This window comes from Lycium ferocissimum, chromosome 4 (genome assembly GCF_029784015.1).
Source record: "Lycium ferocissimum isolate CSIRO_LF1 chromosome 4, AGI_CSIRO_Lferr_CH_V1, whole genome shotgun sequence".
In the NCBI taxonomy this organism is placed as follows: Eukaryota; Viridiplantae; Streptophyta; class Magnoliopsida; order Solanales; family Solanaceae; genus Lycium; species Lycium ferocissimum.
This window is the reverse complement of record NC_081345.1, coordinates 10432484-10448999: the sequence shown is the minus strand read 5'-3', so window position 1 is coordinate 10448999 and position 16516 is coordinate 10432484. Positions and strand designations below refer to the sequence as shown.

Here is a 16516-nt window from a genome sequence, read left to right as displayed (position 1 = left end):
AAAAGGATGTGACGAACTTTTCCCCGAAAAAATAAAAAAAAGGAAGGGCCCGGGAAACCCCGGATCATCCATTTCCCCTAATTCCAAACCCCGGCCCGAAAGGGGGGACACGAGAGGAAAACCGGAACGTTTGACCTGAGCCGGAGGAAAAAAAGGAAGAAAACAAGCACGAGCGTTCGTACCCTGGAATTGTGCATCAGAGTGCCGATCGAAGAAGCGGAGGAAAATCAGTGTCCGATGTTTTATCCGGGGCAAAACTACTATCGCTAGTCCGGTTTCTACATGGCCGAGTTGATCGTCGTTGGTCCGATTTACATGACCGAGTTGGTCGTGGCCGTTAGTCCGATTTCTTCACGTGGCGTTATGCATCGTGGCCGTCGTCTTGCTAATCGCTATTCACTGCCACGCGTGAAAATCGTTTTGCCACCTATCATACCGGGTCAGACAGTGTCCGACCGTACGACCCAACCTTATCCATATTAGGGCTTCCTTTATTCTAAAAGGGCTTTATGATGTATGAAAGGCCCATAGAGAAAAACTATAAATAGGGGGCACTTGGCTACTTTTAAGGGTGAGCTTTTCAGATAAAAAAACATTGTATTAGAATTTATATTGAAGCTTTCTCTCTCTCTATCACTCTCTCTCTTTCTAATTTTGGTCTGGTTCGTAGTGTTAACTTCATTTGACCATATTAATCGATATAGCATCTAAATATACATATATATATATATATATATATATATATCTAACTCAAATCCATAGTATTAACGTGTCCATTCAAATTATTAGCACGTAGATTTATAAGTCATTATAACGAATCTGCTTAATTCATTCCTCATTAATCCAAATAGATTAAAGTATCCACATATCCTATACCTCATTTACAAATTCATCTTATTACCTAATTTCGGGGTAAACACTTAGGTGATCTTGAGAGGAATCTACCTGATCAAGAATGGAGTCGGTCATAACAACCCTCGATCGAATGGTTCCTTTGGGTAAACCTAAAAGACCGAGTGAATTTTAGAACAAAAGAGATAGAATAAGTTTTTAAATTAGTAGGGGAGAATAAATTTTTAAATTAGTAGGGGAGAATAAAGCTATATAACTTACCATGGTTCTTTGCTTTCCATCAGTTTCGAGAGATCTCTTTCCATGTTCGGGAGTCATGGCTTGAAATGTTCAAGAGCGCTTGAACCCAATCAGCAAAATGCATGTAATTTTCGAGAATAATTTTGGCAGCTACAAGAAATAAGAAGTTATAAATCATTAAAGGAGGAATGAACTGGCATTTAAAGGGTTAGTACTTACAAGATAAATTCCATGCCTCCGGAAAACGCATATGTTTCTTTTCTATGATTACCGTCGTAGGAACGACAACAAATCTTTCCATCCAGCCTCAGTCATTGTCTTCTTCCAAGCTGGTAATAAACGAAGACTTGCCTCATTTTGAAATGGTGATGATTCCAACTCGGAAGATTCTGGGAGTATAGAGCCGAATAAGGTCCTCCAGAACAAAAAGCAACTTGGCCTCATTAGCCAGGGATCAGATGTAAGTCACCACCCTCCACACAGACGGACCAACTTAAGCAAGGCAAACGTTGCAATGTTTGTACATTCCAATTATTACCGGTCAATCGTTGGTTCCAAACCAAATGTGAACGGGTATGTATGCATATTGGAAAACCAGGTCTCGGAGTGATTACGCCATCATCTAGACCAGGGATAATGCTTCATAAAAGAGATCTCCGCTATACAATTCAGGACCGATCGGAGAAGCGATAGTAATAGAAGGGTACCTGACCATTTCGCCTTCTGGACGTTGGAGGGAGAGCCTTTGGGATGAAGTCATCGGTGAAACGGTATGTACCAAGGACGAAAGGGAAGATTGTTTCAATGACGGGGGTTAGAGTTTGACCACCATCGGCGCCATCACCGGCGGCCGATCGTGGGGGAATAGATGAAGAAGATGGAACATTTGGAGCAGCGGAAGTTGAAGGTCGCATTTTGGCCACTCTTTTATGTTAAGATGAAGAACATGATCAGGGAAAAGAGCAAAGAATCGAGAAATTAAAGAAGGGGTTGGAGAGGATTTCAGTTAAGAATATAATATTGCTTTAGTGTGATTAAAAGAGAAAAAAGAAGGATTTGGGATTTTGGTCATAAAATCACATCATCACGAAACGGTTCAAAAAACCCGAAACGTCCATTTTGGCTAGTTATAGTGTGGGACGTGGCCGAAACATCAGAACTGAAAGGACACACATTAAATCACAAGGCAGTGGGAACGTTTCAATTTTTTTCCCACCTTAAGGGTTAACAATTTCGAATCGTTTCGAGTTGGAGATAAGGTCAAATCCGCTTCCCGATTACATTTCAATAATCCACCAAAAAGTGGGGGGACTATATGTATACAATGAAAATAGTACATTACACGTGGCATAGGATGGAGCAAACACGTGCCAGAAGAGAGTGGACGATGACACATCACATGGTAGAACTCGAAGGCAATGGTTTCGCAGGAACCCGGAGCAAAGTATACGAAGCAATTGCCACAGATCATTTATGAGTATCAGGCGTTACATAGCCGATCCGGATTTGTAGTCAAATGTTACAATTATGCAATTAAGTAGCATATATTGATTACTATTTTCATTATGAAGCACAATTTACAGCTTGTTGAGGATGATTACCACTTATTGGAACCTAAATTCAATTTAAAAGGGCATCAGATTTCTAGCTTAACAATTCATATACACACTTACAAAATTATAGTTCTTTTTGTCTTCTAATTGTAATGGATTCATAGTCTTTTTCAAGGCTAAGTGCTTATTCAGAGTTATCTTCACCAAAGGATTTCCTCCTAGCTCAAACGGCCCAGGCTTACTTTTTTACATTTTCTCTCTATAATTATCTGATTTCATAACCTGTTACTTATTACTTATTCATAACAAATCAATTCATGTATCCTTCAAGCCACTAACAAATTCAACTCAGACATTTTTTTGGGTAAACAAGTCTCCCTTGGTTGGAATTTATAATTTGCTAGCATTATTGTCGAAATCACACGTCATTATGATGAGACGCCCTATCCATCTCAGGCTAAAGATCGGAGCATCGTGAGGTATACATGGTAGCTAATGTCATGTCAGTTGCTAGGATCTCCCACGAATGAAAATGCTATGTTTGCTTAAGCTCAAACTCTTATTTGCTTTATGAAATTAAATGGTTATCATTTTAAATTTCATTTTATCCTTTCATATCTATATTTTCTTGTCCCATTTCATGTGAGGGAGCTTATGAAGCATAAGAGTACTCTCCATTATGTACTCGTGTGCCGGCAGCGCTATATCTCTTCAAGGACACAGACATTGATAATCCAGACGGCGTGGACCTTCGCTGGCACCTCCCTAATCTCTCAGCCATGGGGTGAGACTGCTACTATTCTTCTGCTACTATTCTAGTGAATACTTTGCGTCTATTTAGAGTTATGTATATAGGTAATCCTTGTCATAGAAGCTCCATGTACATTATGGGTCATATATTAATATTTAGAGCATTTTTATTGTATTCACAAATTCATGTATAAAATCTTGAAAGATTTTTGCTATTAAGTCGATTATTTATGATTTCATTATGAGATTTAGATTATCACGCTGTATGCATTGTCTAAGGTTAAGAATGAAATGGATGTCAAGTTTTAAGGCACCGTGTGCCCGTCCGGTCCTCCAAATTTGAGGCGTGACAATACACTTCATTACATTTTTAACTCATAAATTAAAATAAAAAGTAAAATGAAATAACATGTATCTAATTAAATATTTTCATCTAGCAGGTTTAGACAATATCCGATCATCTTGATCTTGATAAACAAGTCATCAACAACAATCTGCTGAGCATCATTAAAATTTGTACTTCATTCTTTCATGTATATATATTTATTAATTACTTTAATTTAATAATACTTATATTATTTTATAAAATTATGTACCACGTGATTCGGCATATACTTGCAAGGCACGTGTTAGAAATTAGCATTAGTGAAAAATCTCAATTTTAGAAATTAGAGAGGAGGCTAATGACGTGGAATCGTGACTGAATATAATAGCAAGGTAAGCACATGATATAGGAAACAAAAGCTCTCCAACCAAAATTTCTATTTCTATTATATATAAGAGCGGTGGAGGGACGAACACGGTTGTCCCTCCTTGTACCATCCGCTTCAAAAATTGTACACTTAATGAATTCTTATACTAAAAGCTATATAATTTGTACTCTTTAACCAACTACTTTTTTATCCCACATAGTATATGTCATAGTACTTAATACTTATTTTCTTTATGTATACACGTATGCACTTATTTATTTCCTCGTGCACATTTACTTGTTCACTTTTGACTTTTCACGGCCAACCGCTTCAAAAATTGTACACTTAATGAATTCTTATACTAAAAGCTATATAACTTGTACTCTTTAACCAACTACTTTTTTATCCCACATAGACATAGGTCATCATAATACTTAATATTTATTTTCTTTTTACGTATAAAATATTTACTCATGTGACCCCTTAGAGGATGTACTTTTCCAGAAAACACGAGCGTCCCCTAATTAGGATTAGTTAGGATGATAAGAACAATAGGTAAACACATTTCACACGCTGAGTGTTTAAACTAAATCAATGTACTACCTCTCTTCTCCCTCTTATTACGTTCTTTAAGAATTAATAAATGAAGTAAAATCAGTAACTAATGTGAAGGGTAAAATAAGAAGAAGAAAAATTTCTTTGTCTTGATATGTTAACATGGACAATTACTTTTATCCCCATTTTCCTTCTTTGTCAATACTTTATTTATCTTACTCTTCTTTGTATTCTCTGATTATTGTTTTTTACATTTATAAAAATGTATTATTTCATATTTTCATTTCGGAATTAAAATTTGGTGATTTACGATATATATCTTTCTAATTTTGATTTCCGTAACAATTCATTTTATCTATAATTGTTAATATAAAAAATTATAATGTCACTAATTTTTTTGATTAATTTAATAAAAATATTTTATTAGTTTTGTTTTTAAAAAATTCAATATATACAACACAATGGTTCTTATGTTTGGATCCTCAATGGTTAATTAATTGAGATAGATATTAACTTGTCGGTATACATATAACATATTAAACAATTTAAAAGAAAAAATCTAGAATCAAAATATTAATTTTCCCTCACCTTCATACTAATTTTATTTTTCACATCGACGAACAACTTTCATTAGCATGACAATGAGAAATTTTTAAAAATTACTTACAAAATACAAACCTTAAAGACTGGTTAATTAAAGTGAATAAACATGTTCGGCCCGTGCATCGCACGGGCATATATGGCTAGTACTATAAAAAAAAATACACTGCAAAGAGAAAGGCAGACGACATTTACGTAGTGAAATTACTATATTATTTAGTGTTTCTTAAGGGGTATGTCAAATTAATAGTGGACGAGTAAACTTGGACGGATGAAGTATAATATACAGAAGATAGATCGATAGATAGATATAATTTTGTACCTTTTTATCTTAAAATGTTCAATATTTTTTAAAGAAAATCAACCATAAAAGCTACCATTGGTTGAAAAAAAATGAGGCCTCAAAATTTTGAAGCCTAAAGGCAATGCCTCAATTGCTTGGCCTTTCAGCCGGCCCTGGCTAGACAAGCGTACAAGTGAACACTATGAGTAGAGGCGGATTCAGGATTTAATTTTTAGGAGTTCAATCTTAAGATTTTTAGTATTAAACTCATTATATTTTTAATTTTTAGTATCCCATAAAATAATATAATTAAAAGCTCTTGGAATTGGAATAAATTCGGCAGCGGATCGCGAAATCTTGGTGATCTTCTCTATCTAATGAATGGGGAGTCCGCTTTAAATTTTTGTATTGTTTTTTTTTTCAAAACATTAGATTCTGTATCGAGAGAGTAGTATGAGATAAGGGGTATATATATGTGTGTGTGTGTGTGTGTGTGTGTGGGTGGGTGGGTGGGTGGGTGCGCGCGTGCTCGATCCTCACAAAAAACTAATCAAAATAATTCATTATACGCCACTTACAACTTGTAATTATATAGTATAACAGAATTTTACAAGTATAAACAATACAATGAAATAAAAACTATTATAAAATGCAAATTAACTCTAACATCTTTCAAACAATGAAAAAATCACAATTTCTTAAAACAAAGATTACTATCATACTATTCATTTTATCTCCTTACAAGAAAATAATCAATAAACTTTATCAGGGATATAATGAAAATGCGACTCCTTCATGAATAAAAATAAAATTACTTTCAAATAGCTAATAAAATATGATAATTTTGATACATAAGACAAAAGACCAATGACAAGTGAAAATGTACAATTCGGTGATGTATTTTTAAAAGAAATATTAAGTGATATTCACCCTCACGATGTTCTCAAATAGTAAATATGCAATACTACGACTTGTTATTTGAGCTATACCAATCTTCTTATTTCTATAAATGAAAAACCATTAAGTATCATTCATTTGTTATTAGGGTCAACGATTTTAATTAAAGAATTTAACATATAAGGACGTATGCCTCACAAGAATTAAACCCCGCATGTGAGCCCCGTGGTGTTTTGCCAATGCCCCGCTTCGGGGCGAGTCCTAAAACTGTCTTTTAAAACACTGATGGTGCCATGCCAAATAATAGCTTTATTAATAAATCCTTTTTTTTTTTTTTGGTTATTGTAAAATAAAAGTAATATGAAATAAAATATAGACAAAAAATGTAAAGAGAGAAAGAGAGAGTTTTTCTTATTTCCTCGGGCGTGTCTTTATTTGACAAAGAGTCCACTATTTATAAGATACAAAATATATGAAAGGTTGCAAGAATACATCCAAGTATTAGGTGATGACTTAACTAAATACATGTATTTCAAATGATTCATACAATAAGATGCACTCCCTCTGTTCATTTTCACTTACCCATTATATTAAAAATAAACTTTCAATTTTACACTGTTTATTGACCAAATGAAAGAACATTAGCCCAGCATCATGAAGAGCCCAAAAAATTATTTAGGCATTTGAGGATGTTATATCCTCATCAGCCTAATATCCTCAATCAAACGGTCCAAATCTTGGTATGATGAGCCACCTTCACTAACACTTGCTATTGCCAAACTGCTCATACATTTAGCCCTTTCCAAAAATTCAATTTTCCTTACCTCCATCACTTCTCTCACCATCCTCTCAATTGTGTCTCTATCACATACATCTTTCATGTCTAACCCAAGCTTCCACACCTCCCCAACATACCTACTATTTACTTGTTGATCAACAAAATAAGGCCAACAAATCATTGGTACTCCCTCTACTATACTTTCCAAAGTTGAGTTCCATCCACTATGTGTTAAGAACCCACCAATTGATGGATGAGCTAGAACCTCTTCTTGTGGAGCCCAACTTACAATACAACCCCTCTCCTTTGTACTTTCAGACAATGCTATGGGAACATTAATGTTGTCCTCCACTTCAAGCCCAACAATTGAACCAGGCCTTTGGACCCACAAGAACCTAATCTTACTATTCACTAAACCATACCAAAATTCCAAGAATTGGGCCATACTCATTGTTGCAAGGCTTCCAATGCTAACAAATAGAACTGATTTCTCTGGTTGCGTGTCGAGCCAATCCAGACAACTCATATCGTCTTTCCAAAGGCTATTGGATGTTGTTGTGTTTGGTAAACACTTCGAAGATATTTTCGCCTTCATTTGAATGTGAAGAGGCCCAATGGCATAGATGTTTGGACAATGGGATTGGAATTGTGAGAGAATGGGCCCTTCAAGGCCTTCAAATGTGTTGAATATTAGACCCTGGGCTTGGACAATATGTTTGCCTTCCTTGATTACATGTTGGATAATTGGGGAATTAAGGTCAGGTGTACGGCAGAAACTGGGAAGGTCTCTGCGCCTGATGATACCTTCCATTCCTGGCAAACTATTTATTAATGCATCTAAGTCATTTCCTGTACATACCAAGCCAAAACAGAGTGAAACTAAAATTATCATTTTTTTAGTATATACTGTGTATACTATAAGTAAGAAAAGTGAAAAAATATGCTCTCTCCGTGTCTCAATTTATGTGATGTGCTTTTCTTTTAAGTTTGTGCAAATACATAAATTTCAAAAGTGTTTCTTTCTCCCTTAAATTTCGTGTTCAGTCAAAATGTACATATTACTTATCCATTTCCAATATTGTGCCTAAGAAAAGGAAAACGATAATAGCGTATGACTCAAAACAAAGAAGCTTTATATGGCTTAGACAAAGAGTCATCTTGAGTAGAAATATGTGGACAAGCGGCCTCAAAACAAAGAAGCTTTATATGGCTTAGACAAAGAGTCATCTTGAGTAGAAATATGTGGACAAGCGGCCTCCATGAATTTTTTTATTTCTCATCACTTATCAGCCTTGTATCACCTTTGAATACTTGTCTTTATTCTTTTACATGGATAAGCATTTTAAAAAGATACTCACTCCGTCCCAAAAAAATTATCTTACTTTCCTTATTAGTTTGTCCAAGGCCCATTGGCCTCCATGAATTTTATTTAAACAATTTAATTTTATGAGATAATTTACCGCCATAAAAATATCTAAAACTTATTTTGGGCCATATTTAAAAAAAAAATCTTTTATTTTTGAACATGGATAAGACATCTTTTAAAGATACAACTATGGAGAAGAATTTAGCTTATGCTCAATCAGACTTGAAAAGAGTCTTTGATGATTCTTGATATATATAATTAAATTTAGAGAATTCAAATATGGAGGAAACAAATAAAGCAAAAATTCAAAACTTTCTTGAAATTCAAGAAGGCTAATTATTTAGACTAACCTTTGAAAGGAATTTCACCAGCTTCAATGAGTTTTGGAACAGCCAAATAAGTCCAGAGACCACAAGGACTTATAGTATCAAAATAAAGAAGTGGAATTCCAACTTCTTTAGCTACATCAACAGCAAATGTAAAAATACCATCAACTATGAGACAAGTGATTGGCTTTTCAGAATTTGGTCCAAGTGAACCACAAGCTACCATCTCTCTCAACAGTGGGTTGCTCACTTCCTCTACACCTTCAATAAGTTTCCCTACCTGCTCTCCATTTCTTGGATTATCTTCTGGCAGTCCATCTGGAATTGTCACGAATTTGAAATTCGGATATTTTTCGAAACGGATTTGAACGTCCGTGCAATTTAACAAGCGTTGTTGGATATGTTCAGTGTTGAGGAAAGTGACATGAATTTCTTGGTGAAGGCATAAGAGTTCTGCTAGTTTTAGCATGCAATTTACTGGACCTTGAAGAGGCAAGGGGAATATGAGTACGTGAGGAATTAGTGCCATTCTTAATTTCTTTTGGACACTGCAAATTAAAATTCTGGTTGAGGGTTTAATCTTGATATACTGATTATTTATAGTAGAAGAGAAGTAGTGCCTTTCTTGTTGGTTTGACGGGTCGATGGAGTAACAAGGGAGATTAATGTTTGGCTGAAGGACATGTGAAAAGTAATCCCAACGTGAAATTGCGCAGTAACATTTGGTTGACAGGATTAATTAAGAAAAAATAATCTATGTACAACCGATCCATGCATTAGTTGGTTGGTCATATATATATAACAACAATACAAAAACAGAACATAGCTACGAATTTCATCACTAATATGTCATTGAATTGCCCATAGCTAATACGACTTCTTGTTAATTCGTTATTAAATAGAATTGATGATAATTTTTTACTGTTTAACAACAAAAATCATCCGTCGCTAATTCTTGTTTTCTCACCATATAGTGTTCCTTTAATTAATTATTCAACACTATTGAGGTCGGGTGTGACCGGACTAGTTTGTCCGATCACGTCGGTTAAGTCGATGAATCCCTACGTTGATGGGAATCCTATTCTAGTGTAATTGTAATAGACTAATAGGTTGTTATACCCCGTACATTTATACGACGAATTATCCTCAAGCAAATCGACTCGAGTTAAAGGCGGAATTATTTTCGGATGTGAAATAAGAGCTTTTAATTTTCAACTTTGATTATCACAAAAATTGCTTATAAATTTTATTTAGTATAGAAATATTAATATTGGAGATTAGGAATTAATAAATTGTGATTAGATTATTAAGTAGGGATTAGTAATTAAGTAAGTTAATTATCGGAAGTGGGTCCCACGACACGTGGCGAGATTTGGTTGGCCTTGAATAAAGATGGACACATGTCATGAAAATTGACACATGTCCACTTTGTAAAGATTATACATGAGCATAAGTGGATGACTAAGTCATCACTTACACTACAATTAATCTTGCAAATTAGGTTTTAGAGAGAGGGGCTCTCAAGCCTAGAGGGAGAGAGGAGTTCGGGCACTGTTCACGGCTACTGTTCACAACGGCGCCACTGTTCACGGCGGCGCTACTGTTCACGGCGAACTGTTCACGGCGCTACTATTCACTGCGGTGCACTGTTCACGGCGTCACTATTCACGTCACTATTCACGGCGTTACTATTAAGGTAAGGTTTAATATTTTCCTACATGTTTTAGAAGATGATTAGTCTTTGTATGAATTGGTGGATGTGGAAGAAATTGCAAGAGTTGTGTATGTTAATATGGAAGTGGAGTTTGAGTCAGGACCAATTTAAACTAGCTATGGTAAATTTAGTTTAATTAGTAGTATGGTTGTTATTATCATGGATTATATGGCGAAAGGATTAGAAAGTTAAAGTTGAAATTTTGTTGATATGAATATGTTGTTGTTTTCGTTGAGTTGAAGGAATTGAAGATATGATTATATCCATATGTTGTTGTTGGTATTTCTATGTCAACAGGAGGGCGATTGAAAATTTGGATAGGCGAATGTATAGGGAAGTCTTTGCCGGATTTTCGCTAGATTTTTAGATAATAGAAAGCCTTAAACGAGGAAATATAAACTAAACTATAGGTTCAATAAGAAATGGGTTATAGAATTGTGGACCGGAAATATAGTTACTAACGATAACGTTACTTTTATATAAATAGGCTAAAGGCAACGAGGCGAAAAGGATTCACGAATAGTCGGCGATGTGTGTGTAGAGCCTACCTTTCCTTCTTTTGGCATGACCTTTATGAAATGAACAAATAACGTATATGTATGATTCTAAGGAAAATTTTATTCTTAGCGCCACTAGGATGGCCGATGTCTTTGATTTCCATAAATACTCCATGTGGTTTGATATGTATATACATGATGTTCAAAGATTTTAGTTGGTATATTTCGAATGTTGTTCGAAAGAAAATCGATAGGCTAAAGTCTTTGATGAATATTTTGATACGTAAATATGATCTTAAAGTCCCTATTTGATTTGGTCCATATCATTATTCGGAAGTTTCCTAATATGAATGATACTTGAATTTCGAAATATGGCTTATGAAATGTTTTTTAGGTTCCGTACTTCAACAACTCGTAACTTTCGTAGACTAACTCGGATTTACTTGAAACGTGTTTGTGATTTACTAATGATTTCAAGAAAACTAGTTTTGTACTAAAGGAAACATAAAGTCGATTTTCAAAACCACTCCGAAGGAGCGAGATTTTATTATTTAGACTTCCAAACCACTCCGAAGGGGGTGCGAGATTTTCGAGCCTAAGCTATTAGGTGATTTCATGACGTGACTAAGTGTGCTATATAGTATATGGCCTCAGCTTATACCTGAGTGTGCTATGGCCTCAGCTTATGCCTGAGTGTGCTATGGCCTCAGTTTATGTCTGAGTGTGCTAGGTGACACATGGCCTTAGTTTATGTTATGGATTTTCTTTAAAAGAGATTTCCATACATTTGCATATTTGCATTCATGCCCGAAGGGGCCATTATTGATATAGAGGCGGGAAGCGGTACGCCCGAAGGGCCATTATTGATATAGAGTCGCCGCGGTCGCCTAAGGGGCCATCATTAATTTGCCGGAAGCGGCACGTGTGTTGCATTGCATTATTCACTTAAAGGGAGGTGTGTTAGATTACATTATTTATTTTGAAAATGTTAGTTAGATTGTAATTATTTACTTGAAGCCTCGCTTGAGATTTTGTGTACATATTCACATTTCTTCCGGCGGAGGTCGTGTATTGGGTTGGTTATGATTCCTTCTTTCCTAAATTGTGCGATGGTTATCATTTATTCCCGCTTTACATATTCACATATTCCGTAATGACCCCTTTCTTCGGGGCGTTTCATGCCCGCAGTCCAGGACGCGACTCGGCGATCCGGCTACTTAGGGGGATTCGAACTAGGAGTCGGACGACTCCACTTGTTCGGAGGTCGTTCCTATTTTGAGTATAATTTTGTGTATATATTTTGCGGGTCATACTTTTTAGTAGTCTGCGAACGGCGTGGGTGTTATGGGTACCGTTTAGTTACGTAGGTCACTACATTGTTGTACAAAAGTAGTGGTAGCCTCTTCGGCCCGCCTTGTCCTATGTCATGTATATATTTATGTATGTGTATATATGACGGTACGCTTTAAGACGTCTTGAGTTACATATTGACTTTAGTATTTTATTTAGAATTTTCGGACATAGTAAAGAAAAAAAAAAACTACCGATCGCCATATTGAGTACAAGTAGCATATGTTGGGGCATCGGGCTGGGTAAGCCCGGTCACTTGTCATGGCCCTAGATTGGGTCGTGACATAGGTTTGGTCTATTTATGGTAAATTTGTAATTTGGTAATATAGAATTTATAGTTCTATTAGAATAAGGTTACTTTATTAGACTAGAGCAAAGAAGACCTTACTTGTATATAAGGAGTCCATTATGATGAATGAAAAGCAGAAAGAATTCCCCCATTATTCTTATTTCTCTGAATTCTCGTCCCTGTCTCGATTTTTAACAAACACACAAACAATTCTTATATTATAATTCACACTTAATTACTAAATCGCAAACAAACTGCGAAATGAAGGCGATGCACTGAGAAGCTAAAAGATTATAATAATATCTAATAGAGTGGAAACATCAAGATAGGAGTCCGCAACTTTTTTAATTCAAAAAGTGTCTAAAGTTACCAAAATACCCTGCTAAAAAAACAAAAAAAAAAACAAAGTACCCTTTGCGCACAATATTAGTGCACAATAGGACCAAAGTGTAAATTTACACTTTGGCCCTATTGCGCACTAATTTTGTGCGCAATAGGGGTTTACTAAAAACGCCACTCGTCTTCCCCACGCGACCCCCATTTTCAAAAAAAAAAAAAAAAAAAAAAAAAAACGCACGAGCTTCCTCATTTTCAGTGGTCCCCACGATCTAAAAACATCGTTTTCGAATAGTTTTTTAACCCAAAAGTTAATATTCCTGGTATATTCAAGGCAAGGAACAAGTCAAAGCTTTGATCTCGAAATAAAGCGGCGTAAAACTCGATTTCAAAAACTAAAAACCACCTTCATTCTAGGTATTTCACTACGAATTTTGTATTACATTTTTCAATATATTACTATCCTATGCATGATTGTTGTGTAATAGTTGCGGATTACGAAAAAAAATATTGCCCACTTTTTCTGTGCGCAATGGGCAGTCCACTGTTTATTTTTTCATTTTTTTTTAAATTATTAATTAATTGTTAATTGTTTGTTAGGTAATTGTTTATTAGTTGATTATTTATTTCGTAAACCTTAATTGTCGGATTAACTAATTGTTTATTTGTTAATTATTTATTAATTAGTTATTAAATATTTGTTAATAGTTTCATTAATTAATTATTTATTTGTTAATTATTTGATAGTTAATTGTTATTTGTTTATTTGTTAATTATTTTCTAGTTAATTGTAGTTAGTATAATAATTAATTAACAATTATTAATTCGCAAATTTAGATAGTTAATATAATTTTCCGTTAAAGTCTTAGTTAGTTAGTTAGTATAATTGAACATCCTTAGTTTATTTGTTAGTTAATTGTATTTAATCCTTGGGTTAGGTTTGAACATCCCTAGTTTAAGAGTTAAAATAACATTAATATAATATTAGTTAGTTAATTATAGTTAGTATGATAATTAATTAACAATTATTAATTCGCAAATTTAGATAGTTAATATAATTTCCCGTTAAAGTCTTAGTTAGTTAGTATAATTGAACATCCTTAGTTTATTTATTAGTTAATTGTATTTAATCCTTAGGTTAGGTTTGAACATCCCTAACTTAAAAGTTAAAATAGCATTAATATAATATTAGTTAGTTAATTGTAGTTAGTATAATAATTAATTAACAATTATTAATTTGCAAATTTAGATAGTTAATATAATTTCCTGTTAAAGTCTTAGTTAGTTAGTATAATCGAACATCCTTAGTTTAGGTCTGAAAATCTTTAGTTTAGGATTGAACATCCTTAGTATAATTTTTCGATAAAAGATTACATAATTAATAGTACATGTTAATGATTAATTAAAAATGCGTAAAACAGATACGACACCTCCATGGATCCCTCACCTCTTCATCCGGGGCCCTTCGAGCCAGAGGTGCTTCACCTACAGCAGCAGCATAGGTCTCATCTAGTATGGGATTCGGATATAGATCTCACCCGCTTGGTCCGTCCCAGGTTTGTGGAGCAAGCATGGGATATTTTAGCAGCTCGGCCCTCACATTCTCGAGTCTTAGAGATACTATATCGGGCGGTATCTACCGTTGCGTCGCTGCTAGTCACGTACAGCATGACAGGGCTCTTGTGACGGCCATGATTGAGCGATGGCGACCGGAGACCCATACATTTCATTTCCGCACTAGTGAGGCCACCATCACCCTTCAGGACGTGGAGGTCCTTTACGGTCTCCAGGTCGATGGACGCCCTTTGTATATTGAGGAGCCCCAGCAGATGTCGTCGTATCAGCAGGAGTTGACCAAGCTCACTGGTTTCGCGCCTCAGGAGGGTCATATATGGGGATAGAGTCGGCTGTTGATGTCTTCCCTCTTCGAACACTTGCGCCTCATAGACATGCAACATCCGATTACAGAGGATACACCTCAAGCTGATGTTGACTGACGTGCTCGTCTGTACCTTCTCGTCATATTAGGGGGAAACCTGTTCCAGAGCACATCGGGTTCGCATGTGAGCTTAAGGTATTAGCCCTTTCTGGAGCATCTGGACGAGTTGGGATGTTACAGTTGGGGCGCTGCTATTCTGGCATTCATGTATCGCGAATTCTGTCGAGTGTCTATTAGCGTGAGGACCGATATCGCTGCATTTTGCCCGCTCCTCCAGGTACTATATTTAAGTGTGTGTAATTTTATTCTAAATATAGCTTTTTGAAACGACGACTGATAAAATATTTTTTTTAATGACCCTTTTAGATATGGGTATGGACTAGGATGAGACATTTTCAGCCAATAGCTGCTGACCCTCCGCCCCACTATATTGATGAGGCGATGCCATACGCGTGGAGATAGACGAGAGGCGTTATTCGAGATGTGGATACGCACCACAGTATTCTCTCGTTCAGGGATCAGCTGGACCGTATGACATCAGAGACTGTAAGTTTTTTTTATTTAACATTAGTGTGTTATTTTTATTTTATTTTTACTATTTTAATTTTTTATTGTTAACTAATTCAATTATTTTTACAGGCTTTTATATGGACCCCATATGATCAACTTTTGGATCAGCTGCCGGCATTTTGTAGGGCTGGTGAGCCCTCGTGGAGGTCGCGATATCCGTCGATACATATGGACATCGTTGAGGAGCACGCGCCCGACCGCTTCTTACGACAGTTCGGCCACGTACAGAATTTACCTGAGCAGCCGACTTGGGAGCACAACCATTACACGCGGGACGAGCGTACGACCGTCCCTGATGCATGGCGGGCCTTTATGCAGCTCCAGGTCCACCGTTGGGATCAGAGGGTGTGGACTCTAGCGGTGGTCGGACATGCGACTCCGGTCCAGGCGTACATGCAGTGGTACGCTCGGATCACTTGAAGCTTGATTGGCAACCCCGCAAGGCCTCGCGCAGATGGTCGAGGATATACAGTTCGCTCAGGACAGTATGAGGTATTGTTAAGTTTTATTAGTCTTAAACTTAATTAATCGTTTTATGTATTAAGTTACAAATTTATTTAATCATTAATAATTGCAAACAAATGCAACTACGGACCGTACAGAGGATGCGCTGGGAGAGCATGGACCATATGGATGCCCTCGAGACAGCGGGATATGCAGCACGGATGGTTCAGCTAGCCGAGGGTGGTATGCAGCAGGCGCAGGAGCTCGGCGTGTCAACGAGCCTGTTCCTGAGGTCCCACATCAGGCAGCGGGTGGTCGTGGTCGTGCCAGAAAGGCTGGTGGCAGAGGTGGTAGGGCCAGAGAGGTTGGTAACAGAGGGGGTGGGGCCAGAGAGGGTCGTGCTGCGTAGATGAGCCTGACGACCATTTACCAGGCCCAGCTCCAGCCTAGCAGCCTCCGTCGACTTCGGAGATCCCGTAGACTTC

General features: G+C 36.3%; 1 protein-coding gene across 1 annotated transcript; it reads right to left on the bottom strand.

The window, feature by feature from the left end:
• Positions 1-6817: 6817 nt before the first annotated feature.
• Positions 6818-9650, bottom strand: LOC132051538 (7-deoxyloganetic acid glucosyltransferase-like). Its single transcript, XM_059442671.1, has 2 exons — positions 8917-9650; positions 6818-8049 (listed from the first exon to the last, which is right to left on the bottom strand). Exons 1-2 carry the CDS (start codon positions 9419-9421, stop codon positions 7115-7117), a joined length of 1440 nt encoding a protein of 479 aa, XP_059298654.1. The 5' UTR covers positions 9422-9650; the 3' UTR covers positions 6818-7114.
• Between the last annotated feature and the right edge of the window lie 6866 nt (positions 9651-16516).